Source organism: Ceratotherium simum, chromosome X (assembly GCF_057802395.1).
Source record: "Ceratotherium simum simum isolate JZ-2026a chromosome X, ASM5780239v1, whole genome shotgun sequence".
Taxonomy (NCBI): domain Eukaryota; kingdom Metazoa; phylum Chordata; class Mammalia; order Perissodactyla; family Rhinocerotidae; genus Ceratotherium; species Ceratotherium simum.
The window spans coordinates 103,339,427-103,355,735 of NC_141940.1; the positions used below are offsets into that span (position 1 = coordinate 103,339,427).

General features: G+C 38.0%; 1 protein-coding gene across 5 annotated transcripts in view; it reads left to right on the top strand.

The window, feature by feature from the left end:
* The window catches only part of LOC101392552 (dystrophin), a 760,070-nt gene that overhangs the window by 670,214 nt on the left and 73,547 nt on the right, over positions 1 to 16,309 (top strand). For all 5 annotated transcript variants that reach the window (XM_004435057.3, XM_087426760.1, XM_087426761.1 and 2 more), the window contains 2 exons: positions 778 to 863; positions 3,029 to 3,186. In XM_004435057.3, coding sequence (XP_004435114.2) covers positions 778 to 863; positions 3,029 to 3,186 — 244 coding nt within the window. The remainder of the gene's footprint in view (positions 1 to 777; positions 864 to 3,028; positions 3,187 to 16,309) is intronic.

The window sequence follows — 16,309 nt, forward strand, 5'->3', positions numbered from 1 at the left end:
AAAATTATTGAAAGACATTTGCTACCAAATGAAAAATTGTTAATTTTTATTTTTAATTTTTTCCCATGGATAAAATGAACTTGTTAATAAATTGGTTATGCAGAATTATGTTTATTTCAGCTTTATATGTAAAGTGAAAGCATACGTATATTAAAACACTGATATAGCAATAGGTTATTTTTAAATTGCTCTTTAAGGTCATATATTTGAATGCTCTCTAATAGAGTGTATCATTTTTCTTATGGAGATAAACATGCATATTTTACATTATGTGTCATATGGCCTGAAGTGATTAATTTTCTTCTCAATAAGGGGCAAGCTGATGAAAATCTAAGAGTCTTGAAGAGAGCAGAGCAGTTAGTTGCTGGCAATTTTTTTGGCTTCAGTAACCAAAGTAGGTAATTTGCTTCAGTAACCAAAATAGCTTAGTGCATAGTAGTAATTCTTCCACTTACCAACTTACTTAAACCCAGGTGACTCTCCATGGATGAATAGAAGGATATTTTTTCCTATTTTGTGTAGAGCTACTCTTGCAATTCAAGTAAGGGCTTTTAAGAATTGAAAACTTTGTAAATGTTCATTGGTCAAGTTGGTCAAATTTCCATCGCATTCTGGGTCATTAGCTGAGTAGATAATGAACTCAGACAAGTTCTTAACAATCTTAATAAAGCAGTGGTCAATAGAGCTCCCATATCCAAGGAATTTTTCTTAACTGAAAAGTGTTCACTGTCTAGTAAAGTGTCAGTAATTGTTTTCTGGTTTGATTATTTATAATAGGGGACGAACAGGGAGGATCCGGGTCCTGTCTTTTAAAACTGGCATCATTTCTCTGTGTAAAGCACATTTGGAAGACAAGTACAGATGTAAGTCATGTATATTAACTCTGTATTGTTTTATCAGTGTTGGCTAATTACCCCAGTTCTAGATGGGGAATGACATAGTGTTCTTATTTGACAGCAGGTTCTTCATGTAAGATGCAGAACTGCTTTTAGAGTGTCATAAAATTTGGTTTGTGCTGTTCCCTGTCAAACATTAAATTGCAGGTATTTAAATAGAAAATGAGGATTAACTTCTCCAGTCTGAGTATTATTTTACATTACATTGACTGTGTCTGAATGAAACACATGTTCCTAGAGGATCAAGTCTGATTTCCTAACCCCTTTGTATAAGTAAGTCAGAAGAATAAATGTGAAAGTTTAATCCGTGCACTTGCCTAGTCTTTGGATTCTTATTTAAAGAGTACTATCTGGCATTCACGTTCAAGAAACATTGTTTATTTTATAATCATCTTACTGCAAGTTGTACTGACATATGTAATTCTGTGACATGATTAACATTTTATTATTTGAGAGACAGCTTGCCATTTCTTACAGGGTAAATATCACCTTATAGAAGTTCCTTTTGATTAGCCGTTGGGTTCTTCTGCTTAAAATTTGTAAATCCAAATTAAAAGCAAATGCTATGGGAGTGGTTTTTGAGATGACTAAGCAACCATTTATTCCCATTGTGAAGGGCTATACATGTCTTCCCCTTTAAATGCTTATAAGAAATCTTCTTGGTAGGAATATTAAACAAACCTAGTCTATCTTGTCGTTTCTCTTTTCCCCTAAGGCCTGGCCACACAGGGATGAGGAGATGTGCTGAGCTTAAGGACGGGCAGGAGATAAAAGAGATCGAATCCCTCCAAAGCCACTCTGTGTCCTACTGCTCATTTCCCCCCTAGGAATAAGCCACAAAATACACAAGCCCTTTTAGCTCTCACTTTTATGTAGTGTCCACTTGAGTTTTCTCATCCTAAGAACCAAAGAAAAATAACCAACAGCTTGTGTTAACCACTTAAAAATGTATTTTGGATAAAATAGAATATTTCTATGGGCTTTCCTCCTTTAAATATTGTGGCTACTTGTTATAGGCTAGCTTATCCTCTAACCTTATCAGTGGTATAGTAGCAGCACGTCATCATACTAAACTGAATCATTAAGGGAGCTTCGAGTCTGTGTTTCAAATAACTACTAAGAGGGAACACGTTTTGAGGTTGGCAAAACAAAAACATTAACTAACTTCAAACTGGGATATTTGAAAATAATTCATAATTTTGAAGAAACATCTGTGTGTGTGTATTGGAGAGATGGTAAACGGCTGTGTGTGAGATCTCAATTTTGTTATTACCATCTTAAATATCTCATTAAAATATTTAAATTTTTAGAGTTTAAGTGACTTGTGAGTAGGAAAAGCTTTCTTAGGTTTACTTTTTTGGCAACTTTTATTTAAATACAAGGTCTGATTAAAATTATTGTATTTCCAAGAGCAAAAGATATGTTGCAAGTGTTTGGTGTGTTCATTCATTCTGTGAACCCGTGTGTATTGGGCACCTGCTATCCTCCAGGTACTGCTGTTCTACCCTAGACACTTCTGGTACATAGTTGACCAAGATATGGTCCTGCCCTCAAGGGGATATCATTCTTCAGCCGAAAGGACAGACACATATTAAATCAGTGACAGTGTAAAATGATATGAGCTGCTTACAAATATGTATAGCATCCTATGGGAACACATACAAGAAACTCAGTGATCTTACAACTTCATAAAGAAGTCCCAATTTAGGTACATTTCTTAATCTCTGATGTCCAAAGGGGATCATGCTTTGGGCCAGTTATATGGTTCTTAATGCTAAAACATTTATTTTATGATAATGGTTATGTCCTATATGTAAAACATTTCCCAAAGGATTGTGTTCTGGCTTTGGAAAAATTCAGGTGTCAAGACTATATGTAATCTCTCATTTCTTGCAGGGCTGTAGTTTATTTAAAAGTTGTTACACTTCATATATGCACAATGATGATAAACAACTTGATCCATAAAAATAATAAATGTCCAGATTAGCGTACAGTAGAAGTAAGTAATCCCTCTCTGTGGGAACATTGGCTACTCTCGAGAATTGGTACTGGAATTGAGTTGGTTGTTAGGTTCTGCTAGCGTATACTTGGTGCTGCTTTTGATTGTTGCAATTGTCTTCTTCCTTTTGTAGACCTTTTTAAGCAAGTGGCAAGTTCAACAGGATTTTGTGACCAGCGCAGGCTGGGCCTCCTTCTGCATGATTCTATCCAAATCCCAAGACAGCTGGGTGAAGTTGCGTCCTTCGGGGGCAGTAACATTGAACCGAGTGTCAGGAGCTGCTTCCAATTTGTAAGTTATTCACCTTCTTAAGTAACATATTTATCTTTTTTGTGTTTTAAAAATTAATTAAAAAAACACAGAAATTCAGTTTCTCACATTAGCTCTTCTGTAGGCAGGTAGGTAGGGGATTTTTGATATTTGAAACCTCTGTAGGTAATGGCTTCTGGAACTCTGGGTTTGGGGAAAGAGGATGGTGCAGAGGAAGAAAAAGCAATCTCTCTGCAGCAGGGACCCCATGGTTACTAAGGTGGAGGAGGAAAGGGAGTTTTTGCAGTGGTTCAGTGAGGGAGGAACTAAATCTCCAGCCATAGAAATCCTTTGTAAATAAAATGACCTTTATAGGTGAGTCTCTTAGGTGAGTCTCTTAGTCTCTTAGGTTTTTTTTTTTTTTTTAACCTAATTCTATTCTATCATTATAGCCTCCTTTTCAATGGCTGTTGGTAAATAGTTGACATAGCTAGCTATCTTTTTTTTTTTTTTTGCTGAGGAAGATTCACCCTGAGCTAACATCCGCTGCTAATCTTCCTCTTTTTGTATGTGGGCTGCCACCACAGCATGGCCACGGACAGACGAGTGGTGTAGGTCCACACCCAGGAACCAAACCCGGGCTGCCGAAGCAGAGCACACCGAACTTAACCACTAGGCCACCGGGGCTGGCCCTAGCTATCATTTTTTTTTTTTTTAAGTTTTCCTTCTGTAGCTTTGACATTCTTCTACTATTCCAAGGCCTGGATGGTGACTTCCCATAGTCTTGTAACAAGGTTGAAAGTTTGTGCTCTACTAATGTCTGTCACTAGCTCAACACACTCTTGTCCATTCTCTTTCTTATCCTGCCCCATTGCCTTTTCCACACCATAATCGGTGCCCCCAGAAACACCCTCTTCCTCCCAAATGCCTGAGCACACCATTGATCGACATTTAGGTTGTTTCCAGTTTTTGATAAGGTAGGTAATGCTGCAATGAACATCTTTATGCACTTAGCTCTTTTCTTTGATTGAAGTTTTTTCCTTAGGATAGATTCTCAGGAATGGGATTACTAGACTAAAAGATATAAACAGTTTTTATGGCTTTTAATACCTATTACCAGATGACTTTTTGTCAAAAGTTGTTTCTATTTGTAATACCACCGGCACTGAAGGAGTGAGATATTTGCAGTATCACATTAGGAGTGTTCTTATGATTTTTTAAAAAAATACTAAGAAGACCTATTTTTCTTATATGCAGTTTCTCAATCCATTCTAATCTCATTAACGATAGAACTAGCTGTAGAGATAACTGGGTTAGACCTGTATGTAGTCTTTGACCACAGACTAGGATAAAACTATAGAAGGCCTCCTGGGCAGAACATTGTGAATATTTAGATGTTTAAAGCAGTTTGAGCATTCATTTAATAGTTAAGTGGGCAAATTGAGTGAGTAATGCACACATAATAAGCCCATGTATGTAGAGTTGGATGTACTGTTTGGATTGTTTTGCCAAAATTATGGCAAATTAGCTGTAAATATAAAATAGATATGGAGAAATAAATGCATTTTTTTCACCTCATACTCAAGTCTCCCAAAATATGAACAGACTATCACTACCTCTAGATTTTTTTCTTACATGTGGCTGCATTAATATTTCTACTCTAGAATGTAGACACAAGTAACTTTCATACAATAAATATTAATGGCCACAAATAGTCCACATTCATTTTGGGTTTGTAAAAATCCAATCATAAAACAACTTGCAATGACATGAGTTTTTCTTTCCTAAGCATTGTTTTCTCTTTAGTCAAGTTTTAGTTCCTTTTTATGTTCCGGTTGTGAAACTCACACATGTTCATATATGCATATATATATACACAGTTGTGTGTGTATTGTGACTTGGGTTGAGACTAAGGGTCCAAACACAAACCGACTGTTATCTTTATTCAGACACAGTTTCTGCTGCAGAGTAAGCTGGGCTGGCTTCAAGGCCACTGGAGCCATTGTCCTGTCGCCCCACAGTACTGACTGTGCTGCTGCCAACATCATCAGGCAGCCACCGCCACCCTCACTGCAGACTCTGGCTCGCTGTCCCTTTTTTTTAATTGAAATATATTTGACGTATAACATTGTGTAAATTTAAGGTCTACAACACATTGATGTGGTACATTTATATACTATGATTGCCATTGTAGCAATAGTTAGCACCTCTATCATGTCACATAATTATCATTTCTTTTTGTGGTGGGAATTAGTAAGATCTAGTCTCTGGCTCTCTTGAATTTGGTTGCCTGGATAATGGGCCCCTGAACACACACTCCACAGCTCGTGCTGCCTGCTTATCAGAAGCCAGGTTCGTTCCATGTCGGCCTGTTGCGTCTTTTAGCTGGATGCTTGCCTTCTTCACTAACCCCATGCCTCTTGTTTCACTATGTCCCTGTCTCTGTAATAGCAACACTCTCTTCTCAGTGTCAAAACTTCGAACGCAATCCACCACTCAATCGCATATTTGTTGAATGCGTCCTGGCTAGCCAGTCTCCAAGCTCTTGGGAATGTCTTTTGTGAGCTTGGGGGGATATCTGTCTAGATATTAACAGTGGTAACAGGTGGTTTTTACTATCTATCTTCTCTCTACTATTTTGGATTTTCTTCTTTGTCCCTTTAGAATTAGAAGAAAATTAGTAAAGTGCTAACTTTTTTTTAAGAGGAAGAAACATCTTTTGTTTGATTCCTTTTCGTTGTCACTCTTACACTGTTTTCAGGCCTTCTCGTCACGTGTGCAGATTATTGCACTGTCTTCCTAGCAAGTCTCCTCTCCACACCCTTGATGCTTTCATTAGTCTTATGGCTCTTGTACTGGTTTAAGAGAAATGGATTTACTGTACGACAGCATCCTTAGAAATCCTAATTTCTCTATTCAACTCGCAGACCTTTCCTAATCTGTTTCCATAACCGCCCACAGTTGGCTTTCACTACCATAAAATGGCTTCTCCCTACCATTTGTACTTACCATGCTTATAAATAATATTGTTACTGTTGCTACTGATAATAATACTTGAGCTTTGTTCACATGAATTCTCTCATTTAATCCTCACCAACTCTTTGAGGAGAACAGAATAGGCAGGCTTTGGGGTTTTTGTCTTTATTGTTGTTTAAGTGGATGAACAATTTACCTGTGCCCCTAAAGTCACTCAGCTGCTGGAAGAGTTTCATTCCTAGTCCAGCGTCCCCACCCCCCGACTCCCCATTTGCCACCTCATTCCCAAGTTGAAATAACAGGCATTTATTCTGGGTCCCTGCTGGAATAAGAGATGCTGTAACAAAACAGGGAACATACGAGAGTTGGGGGGAAGAGGAATCCTCGTTTTAAGAAGTTGACTGTTGGCAAGTTAGATGTTTCTAGTAGGAGGTTGTACACATTCTATATGTACACAGTCAGGCAAGGTTTATTACTTAGATTTGGGGATTCTCTCAACTTGGTAGTAATTTGCAGTCGGGTTGAACAGATCCACTGTGAATACTTACTTCAGAATCCACGACGTCCTGGCGCTGCTCAACCAGGTGCTCTGGCAGTCACCTTGTCTTTCGCAACTGCAGGAAAATGTGATGTTTGCTGTACGGAGAGAGAACAGGAGTGAAAATGCCCTGTGCCCTTTGTTTGAAGTGTAAGACCTTGGGAATGGGGCCAGGCTGGTTCCTTTAGCAAGCTTGTGCTCAAAGGCTGCTGCTTCTAGCAGGCTAAGGAAATGGCAGTGAAGTACTTATTTCTCCTACAAATGCATTCCTTGCATTGCAGAGGGAGAAGATGACTTCAGACTGTAGTCCTTTTATTTCCTTCGTTTTCTTGTCACCAGCTAGAAAACTTACTTCTTTTCTAGTTGGTACAGTTAGAAAGGTGTAACCTCTGATTCAGACAAGAACCTGGCAGGGGCAGGGAGAGAGATGTGTTTTCATGTGCAGTGCCCTCTGGATGATCTTTTAAAGGTTTCCTCAGCCTATATCCATATCCTTCCACTGGAGATGGATAGTGGTGATGTTTGCACAAAAATATGAATGTACTTAATACCATTGAACTGTCCACTTAAAACTGGTTAAGATAGTAAAATTTATGGGATGTGTATTTTACCACAATAAAAAAATTGAGGAAAAAACCCCCAAAACCTTGAAAAAGAGAGAGAGAGAAAAGGAAATTGCCAAGTCCAAATAAAATGTTTTGCCTATTTAAAAATCGGTATAGGTCCTTCAAGGAATTATCCAGTAAGGCAGGAAATGAAGTCATATCTGTGGATATTAAAAAGGAAAATTCACTGTGAATTTATGGATTTGACAGTGGTATCTTCATTGACACTAAATGAGGCAGTAGGATATGTTTCTACATTAGAAGCATAGGGCAGTCAACACATTTACTGGGAGATCAACTCTTTTGGGCGGTAGTAAAAGTAAAGTTTTGAAACTAGTATGTTTTAGAAATATAGCTTCAATTAATGCATCATCAGGTTGTTGCTCTTTCATATTCCATGGAACATTCGTGTTGACAGAGTAGATTGATCCTTACGACCTCAGTGAGCCAGGCCTGCCTTGGCAATGAGTCACACAGACTGCCCTAAAAGAACCTTGGACATTGTCCACATCTTTCCTTTTTCAAATAAGAAAACTAAAGCCCAGAGAAGCAGAATGAATATATTCTACGTCCTGCACTTATATCATGTCAGAACTAGACATCAGGCCCGAGTTCCCGATGTTCCAAGCTAGTATTTCCTTCTACCAAAGCATCTGAGTAGAAATAGATGGCTTTACCCAGTTCAAATACTAGACTGGACTAAGAAAGTGTTAATGTGATCCTGTACATGAATTTTAGGTTATAATAGGATGGCATGGATAAGTGAACACCCCTACCCCTACCCCAGCACGCATGCATACACACACACCCACACTATGATCTTTATTTAAAATTCTTGAATCCAAATTCCGGATGTATAGTCTACCTTCAAATAAAACCAAATAATACTTCCTTTTTGGTGGGAAAACTTTACACTTCTAAGTGACTCCAGAAGAGTCATGTATCTGTAAATTCGTATTTGGCAGTGCCCTGAGAAGTACCACCTCCCCCCCGACACCCCAACCCCCGTGACAGTCTTTGTAGTATTTTCTTCTGTAAACATTTTAAGGACTTGATTGCTTAGATAGAATTGAGTATACCAACTTTATATTCAATACACTTCACCTATAAGAGCTTGGGTGTCAAAATCTGTTTATTTTACATCTGTTTTCTGCCTCCTGTTGTATTCATGCATTCAAAATGAATAAGTTGCTTTTTCATCTGTCTTCTGAATTTTTATATTCATGTGACAAAAATGAATATCTATGCATAGTTGTTGTAATATAGAATGATATCGAAATGAGAATAAAGTACAACCTCAACTGTTGAGAACAAGTATATATATACATATCTCATATATAAATAATAAATTAAATTATTCCAGACTATATAGGGTAGCAAGTGGCAGAGTGGTTAAGCACATAGGCCCTGAAGCTGACTGCCTGGGTTCAAATCCCAGCTCTGCTATTTGCTGGGTGTGTGACCTTGGGCACGTTTCTTAACCTTCCTGGCCCCTAAGCTCTTGAGGTGGTTGTGAGGCTTAAAGGAGCCAATAGAGGCAGAGCACTTAACATTGTGGCGGGCACGTAGTAGGTACTCACTGATCATTAGCTATGATTATCTAAAATGTAGCAAGAGAATATCCCACCAAGTTGACAGTTCCTTTTATCTATAATCAAGCATCCGTAGATTAGATTTTAGAGACTCTTAAGGTTCTGTTTTCTCTACAGCTGTTTGTTAAACTACCATGCCAGTACACTTCTTAACTGGTTTGACAGCATTCCCCATGCCAATTGACCACATTTTATATTTTCTATCCTTAAAATAACTCCTAAAAATTCCACTTTGCTTAGGTTTCCTTTGGCTTTTTGTTCAGTCATCAAAATATGGGCCCTTAGGTTCCACAGACATTCTTTTCATGCCCCTTCTGGACTGATGGATACTCACTAGTAACTAACTGAGATACTATAGAGTTACTATAATTTGGTATTTACAAACAGAGGTAGCAGCACCAAGCTACTATTGGGCCTGCTCATGGAAAGTTAGGTAGAATTCCTGCAAATTTTTAGGAAAGACCTTTTATCAGAGTATTATCAGTCTTGAGTTTACTACTGGTTTTCAGTTGCTGCTGTTGGCTTTTTTTTTTTTTTTACTTATAAGCTGTGATGGGTTTAGCTTCATAATTATCCATTTAATTTGTTGTGGTTTGTGTGGTTATCTTCTCAATGTGGAGTGATGGATATTTTCTTCATCAGTATTTTGAAGATAGTTTGTGTTGTAGTTGAAACCTATTTCATTCATACACTTATTGCCAAGGAAAAGTGCATGCCATTCTGTTTCCCTCCTCAACCTTCTAAAGTAGTACTTTGTTGTTATGACCAAATTTTCCTCCTTCCTTCCTCCCTTCCTCCTTCCCTCCCTTCCCTCCCTCCTCTGCTCCTCCCTTCCTTCCCTCCTTCCTTCCCTCCTTTCCTACAAAAGTTGAGGCAGAGATGCTAATAAAAAAAATTTTTTTGAAAGCCATGCTTTTAGTTGGAAGAGTATCCTGGACTCTCTTTCATCAGTTCGCCATTAATTCACACTGAAACTTACCCAAAAAGCTCATGGAAACAAGGATATATGAGTCCAACATTTACCATTTTATTTTTTTCCATGTTTGTCACTGGCTTGTAAATTTTATTTATTTTTTTAATGGAAAGTTCTTTCCACAAAGATTATTTAAGATGAAGGGAAGTGCAAAACTTCTTCCTGGGATATCCTTATCTGTTTGTCCAGGGTCCTTAGTGTGTCTTGATCCTCTAATCTAACAGCTAGAATTTTTTTGTTTTGGATTTTTTGGGGCATTTGATAGAATGTTAAAAATTTTCTTTCTATCTTGTCTTTTTTTTTAAAGCTACATTTAAAAAAAAATAGAGTAAAATTTATTCTGGTGTTCAGTTCCATGAGTTTACACGAATGCATATAGTTGAGTCACCACCACTATAGTCAAGACACAGAACATTTCCATCACCCCTAACATTCCCTCTTGCTTTATGTCATCCCACCTGCTCTCAGTCTCTGGAAACCAACACTGTTTTCTGTTCTTATACTTTCGCCTTTTCCTGAACTGGATTTTAAATGAGTGTAGGTGGCAATAGTAGAAGAGTTTGTTATATCTTGTACTTGAGCATAACGTGTCTTGATACATACTTGAGAAAGTATGTTCCATGATATCTACAGACAAATATATGTGCTTTACCATGTATATGTGAAACTTTTCTAAGTAAGAACTCTCTATAAGTTAATAACATTGAATATACTTAAGGATTTGCATAGATTTAAAAATTGTTCTTATGGTCCTGGAGCCGTGGTATTAAGTGGTTTATTAGTCAGGTGGAGTGGAGAGCCTGAGTCCCGACACTTGTCCTCGCACATGTAAATGAAGAGTGGATAATCACCATGTGTTATTGTGTGGGCTGATTTGCTCTTTAATGGGTGACTCAGAGTCCTGATTAATATTGAGAGCAGTGACGGCTGGCCTCCAACCTGCTCCTCATCTTCAGAACTTGAAATAAAATACTTGATTTCTACCCAAGACAGCAGTTATGGGAAGTCTTTTACTTCTTGTCTCACAAACACAACTCTTGATCTCTTAATCCTTATTTCCAACCAGAAAAATTTCTGTAAATATGGGGATTCTTAAATTCCTTTTCATGGCTGAAAATTCACAATTAAGTATCTGGGAAAAGCACATCTAGCCAGAGTGTATGAGGGGACGCTTTAGGAACAATGAAGCTAAGAGAACAGGCAGGAAATCAGTTTGTGTCAGATTTGTGTTTTTTGAGAAAACTAATCCTGAGGAGCTTTTTGCATTTTATACCATTGACATGAATGCCATTTCCCCCTCCTCTTTCACAGTTATTAAAGTCACTCTTACCCACCCTCCTGCCTGCCTTGCCCTCCTCCATGAAGGGGTGATTTGGAAGAAACGGTGGTTTCCAACCAGCGTTTTATTTTGGAAAAATTTCAAGCATAAAGAAGAATTGAAAGGATAGTTTAATAAACACCCATCCTTCTCGTACCCATGGTTGGCATCTTCCCGCATTTGTATTTCTCTTCCTCCCCGCTCTGTGTATGTCTGTATTTGAATACACACACACACATTTTCCCCCTTTACCATTTAAAAGTAAAAGGACCTTACAGCATAAAGCATAAACCCCTAAATACTTCACCATACATCTTTCTTTAAGGGACTTTCTGCACCTAACTGCAATACCCTCATCACACACAAATTTAACATCAATTCAGTAATGTCATCCTAACATGCAGTCCACATTGAAATCATCCCATTGGCCCAGAATGTTCCTTATAGCTGGCTCTTTTCTTCCTGGAGCCAGTCAAGGTTTTTGTCTTGCATTTGCTTGTCATGTCTCTGTATTTTCACTTAATCTAAACAGTCCTCCCACATTTTTTGTTTTTGCATTCATGACATTGACATTTTTGAAGAGTCCAGGCCAGTTCTCTTGAAGAATGTCCCGTATTCTGGATTTTTCTGGTTGTTTCCTCACGATTAGATTCAGGTTAAAATTTTTTTTGGAAAGAAGATGATAGAGGTGATGTTGTGTACTTGCCACTGCCTCACATCTAGAGGGACATAACACTTTGTTCTTACTGGTAACGCTAAGAACCTTAAGGTGATGCCTGCCAGGTATTTCCATTGTAAATCTATCTTTTTTCCTTTGTAATTAGAAAGTCATTTTTGTGATATTTTGAGACCCTATGAATATCCTGTTCCTCAACAGCGTTTCACCTATGGTTTTAGCCTCCATTGATGATCCTTTTCTAATTATATTGGTGGTTGCATCATAGTGATTTTCTAATTCTGCCATTCTTTCTGCATGTATTACCTGGTTTTCTTCTGTAAAGAAGAGCTCCCACTTCTTTTCCCCTCTTTTTTTGAGTATCACTGTGGACATCCAAGGTGATTTTGAATGTGCAGAGATGGGGGCTTCTCCTGACTGAACTGCCTTTGGATACTATTTTTGCCATGACATTGCTTAAGATGCCAGTGCGTAGAACTGACAGTCCTTTTCCCCCATAGCAATGTAAACATGTGTTTCATTTTTTCCTTTTTGCTACTTCAGTATATGTTAGTCTGTAGCTATCAGTCCATGTAGCTCAGATATGTCATATAGCATCTAACGGTAGGAGGAAGGACATGTAATGCCAAAAAGAAGGGGGAAAGGAGGTGTTGAGAGGAGATATGAGTTTGCATTTATCACAATGTGTTTTGGCTATGCACTTGTACCTCCATAGAGCCCTGAATAGATCAGCATAGAATACAGTTCAAGATTTGGTACCTGGACAATGACCCAGGTAGGTCTTACTTAGATATCAGAATCTCTAGCACTCGCAGACAAATGAAAGATTCAAAGGATTTTGCACATCAGCCTGTATGTTCTCATAGGAAGTCACTTTTGTCATCCCTTTTGAAGACTCCTTTAAGCATACATAATTTAGTATTAAAATAATAGATAGCCTTGAGTTGTTTCCTTAACCTCCTTGAGCCTTTTTTTATCTGTAACACGAAGTTGAACAGATTGTCTCAAGAGTTACTTACTCCCAAGTTTCTTTGATTATATGCTAAAAGTTAGGAAAAGACAGAAAGGGAAATGGATTACTGTACTTATTTCAAAGCTTGGTCATTACCGGCAAAGTCTTACCTGATTTTCTGGGTAGCAACTCTTGTAACAGAGATATAAGATACAGAAAACAGTCTTGTACATACAGTGTGGCCTTTCACATGAGCCCGACTATTCTCTGAATTGAAGTAGCAGAGACTAAGAGCAAGATGTGAAAAAACGTTGTGTGGAACCTCTTAGAAATGATCCCTTGTGTCCCTATGCTAGTTTCCTCAGCAACTCAAAGGTAAAACACAAGTATCTTGTGTCTAAGATGATCAAAATGCTACCTTCCTTCTGTTTTATTTGTTACGTGCAGGTTTTGTATAGTTTTATTGGAGATTTTTTAAATCACTCATTTGATTTTCATAAAAATTGGGATTGTTTGGAAGAAGAGTCATTAATATTCTTTACAGCTTGTTCTTGTTTCTCCTTTTATGTTCATTGCTAGTGCAGACTTCTCCCTTATGTAAAATATTCCACTGATGCCCTTGGTAGATTTAGAAGTTGTTAAAGAAACCGTAATAACAGCTCAGGGAACAGTCAGGAACTGCCTGTCCTATACCGTCTGACCCTGGCTAGCCATTCTCCTTGTGGTTTAAAATCTTTGTGTACAGACTGTATTTCACAAAACACTTTTGATCAATTTAAATTCAAATCTTTCCAAACACTAGGGCTTTTTACAATCAGGGCCAGAAAAGTTGGGTTGTCAGCTTTTAATACCACTACCTATTAACAATGGCAGCAACATTGAAATGGTTATTTGGATTTATGAAGGGAACATTTTCCTAGTGAAACAGCAAATGAAAATGGCCCAGAAGGAGAGATTAACCTTTTTAAAAATCTGTGGTTTGTCCCCAGTGTTTTCCATAAATTTACCTCTTTCTGTCAATAAGAATGTTTGGAAATTCTACTCATACATATGAATGTTTTCAATATTTATAGATTTATTATTTTTTCCTCTAAATGGGCAGGAACTCTACTAAATAACATGAAAATACACTCACACACACATATACACACACTCTTGTACTAGCTGACCTGCCTTACCTTGCTTGGGATAATTATTTGCCATGATTAAATAAATTTCTGCTATTTGTCCTGGAATACATTGCATAGAGTTGTCTATTTGGGAAGCAACTTGATTTTAAATCAGGGTAAACGATTTGAGAATGTTCCCTTGTAACTTCCAGTTTGGAGTTTTATATTTATTAGTTCTTTTTCTTCCCTCTATCCACAATCTATTAACCGGTGTGGCCTTTCTCTCCCCATCAGTAGTTGAACAGGCTTATCATGGCTTCTCAGTTTCTGTGTGGCAGAGGATAGCTGCCTGCCTGTTAGGTGCCCTGCACAGCTCCCAGGGCAGTCTGATGTTTAGTTAATAGGAATGTACCCATGTTGGTTTCTTAGGTTTGACAAATGAACCATGGTAATGTAAGATGTTAACATTAGGGCAGGGTTTCTCAATCTTGGCACTACTGACACTTTGGCCCAGATAATTCTTTGCTGTAAGGGGATGTACCCCTTACAGCAACGTACCCCCTACGTTGTTGGATGTTTAGCAGGATCCTGGCCTCTGTCTACTTGTTGTGACAACCAAGAATGTCACCAGATATTGTCAGATGTCCTCTGGGGTACAGAATTGTCCCTGGTTGAGAAGCACTGACCTAGAGCATGGCTGCCTGCCTGTGAGTTTCCCTTCAGGGTCCTCAGTATGAATTTTGTGTATTCCTGTATTTTAAGCCAGAGCATTCTAAATATATCCTCCAAATCCAGAAATAGACTTTTAGCCTTTGGTGTGTGATACCATAACAGACAAACCAACAGAGAGACATTACTTTAAAAACTATTTAAAAGTAAACATTGGGCAGTTTGAGAATGCACTTATTTTGTCTTCTATTCCTTAGACAACCCTTACAAGTTCAAGTTTTTGCTTTTCAGGATGACTAGGCAGTTTTTTTTTTTTTTCATTCTAACCTCATTTAGATATTATACTCCTTCCTTTTATTTATTGTGATCACATTGCAGCTTAATTCCCACCCATCACTGAATTCAGCAAACTTTTATGGAGGGCATATAAACATAGTTCCTGTCTTTAAATAACCTGCAATCTAGGAGAGAAACCAGGGAGGTTTAGGCAAGTATTGTTTCTGGGACAGTAGTTCCTTTTTATCATCTGTGAACTACTGGATACAATCTCTTGCATAAAGTTTACTTCTCTTCATACTAATTTTTTCAATTTATTAAGTGTTGACATGGTTTTTCAAAAACCTCACAATTGAGATGCCAATTGCCTTCTCTTAAAAACAATGTATGTGTTTATGGTAGCTGGGGTGCAGGGCTTGCTGAGAAATCTTCCCATTGCATTTCTTCTGTGGGCATGAATTGATACCATTATCCTGAGAGAAAAATGAGTATTCAGGTTGACCCCCTGGCAGCCATTTGTGGCCTGGTCCTTCAGTGCCTAAAGGTTTATGGAAAGCACAACATGAGAGAAACCTAAAAGTTATTCTGAACCCCGGCAAATCCCCTAACTCCAAACTTGCCATGTAAAATCCTTTGAAATTATTATATTGGTAATTAAATCCCTTGGCTAGAGATTCCAGATATTGGGATTCCTTTAACTGCCTTTGTCCCTTGTTAAAATGACATTTGTATAAAGCCAGCCTGCAATCTGCTGTCATGGAGCAGCAGGAATGAGAACTGATTCCTTCCCCAAGCCTCCATGCTCTGGATTGCTGATAGCTAAGCACCAAGAGAGAAAGAGTGGAAACCCAAGATACTTCCAAACTGTGGCTATCACAAGAGAAGGAGATATGCTATCTTTGCTTTTGGCGTGTGCATGCCATAGAAGAGGAAAAAGGAGGTATTGCCAAAAACAAAAAACAAAACAAAACAAAACCCGGGGCTAAATGGCCCGTTCTAAGAGTGTTTGCTTCGATAGTTTGAAAATGGCATTTAAGGGTGAAGGCAAGCTCTTCCTTGATACAAAGAGAAGATATTGGAGGCTACATGAATGTCAGCAAATAATGGCACCTACAAGGATGATCTCAATCCAGTGCCATCATACGTGTCTTTTGATCTCAGCAACTTCCTACCATTCCAATCTATCCCTATTTATTTTTTCTAGAATGATCAAAATGTAATTTTAGCTGGGTTTTCGTTCTAGTTCTGTTAGATCTTTATAGAAGCTTGCCTGGTTTTTAATTCTTTCCTTCTTTATTGCCAGACAAAAGGAGAGGGAATATACCTCTAGGATACACAATGGTTTGCAGTAAAAATGAAAGATAGAAACAGAATGAGAATGTGAATCCCCATATCTTGTCTTCAGTGCTGTCAGTTGGCATAGGTGAGGAGTTTTAAAAGAGCCAAAATGATGGATCTTGCATCTTAGGAGCTAGAAAGAA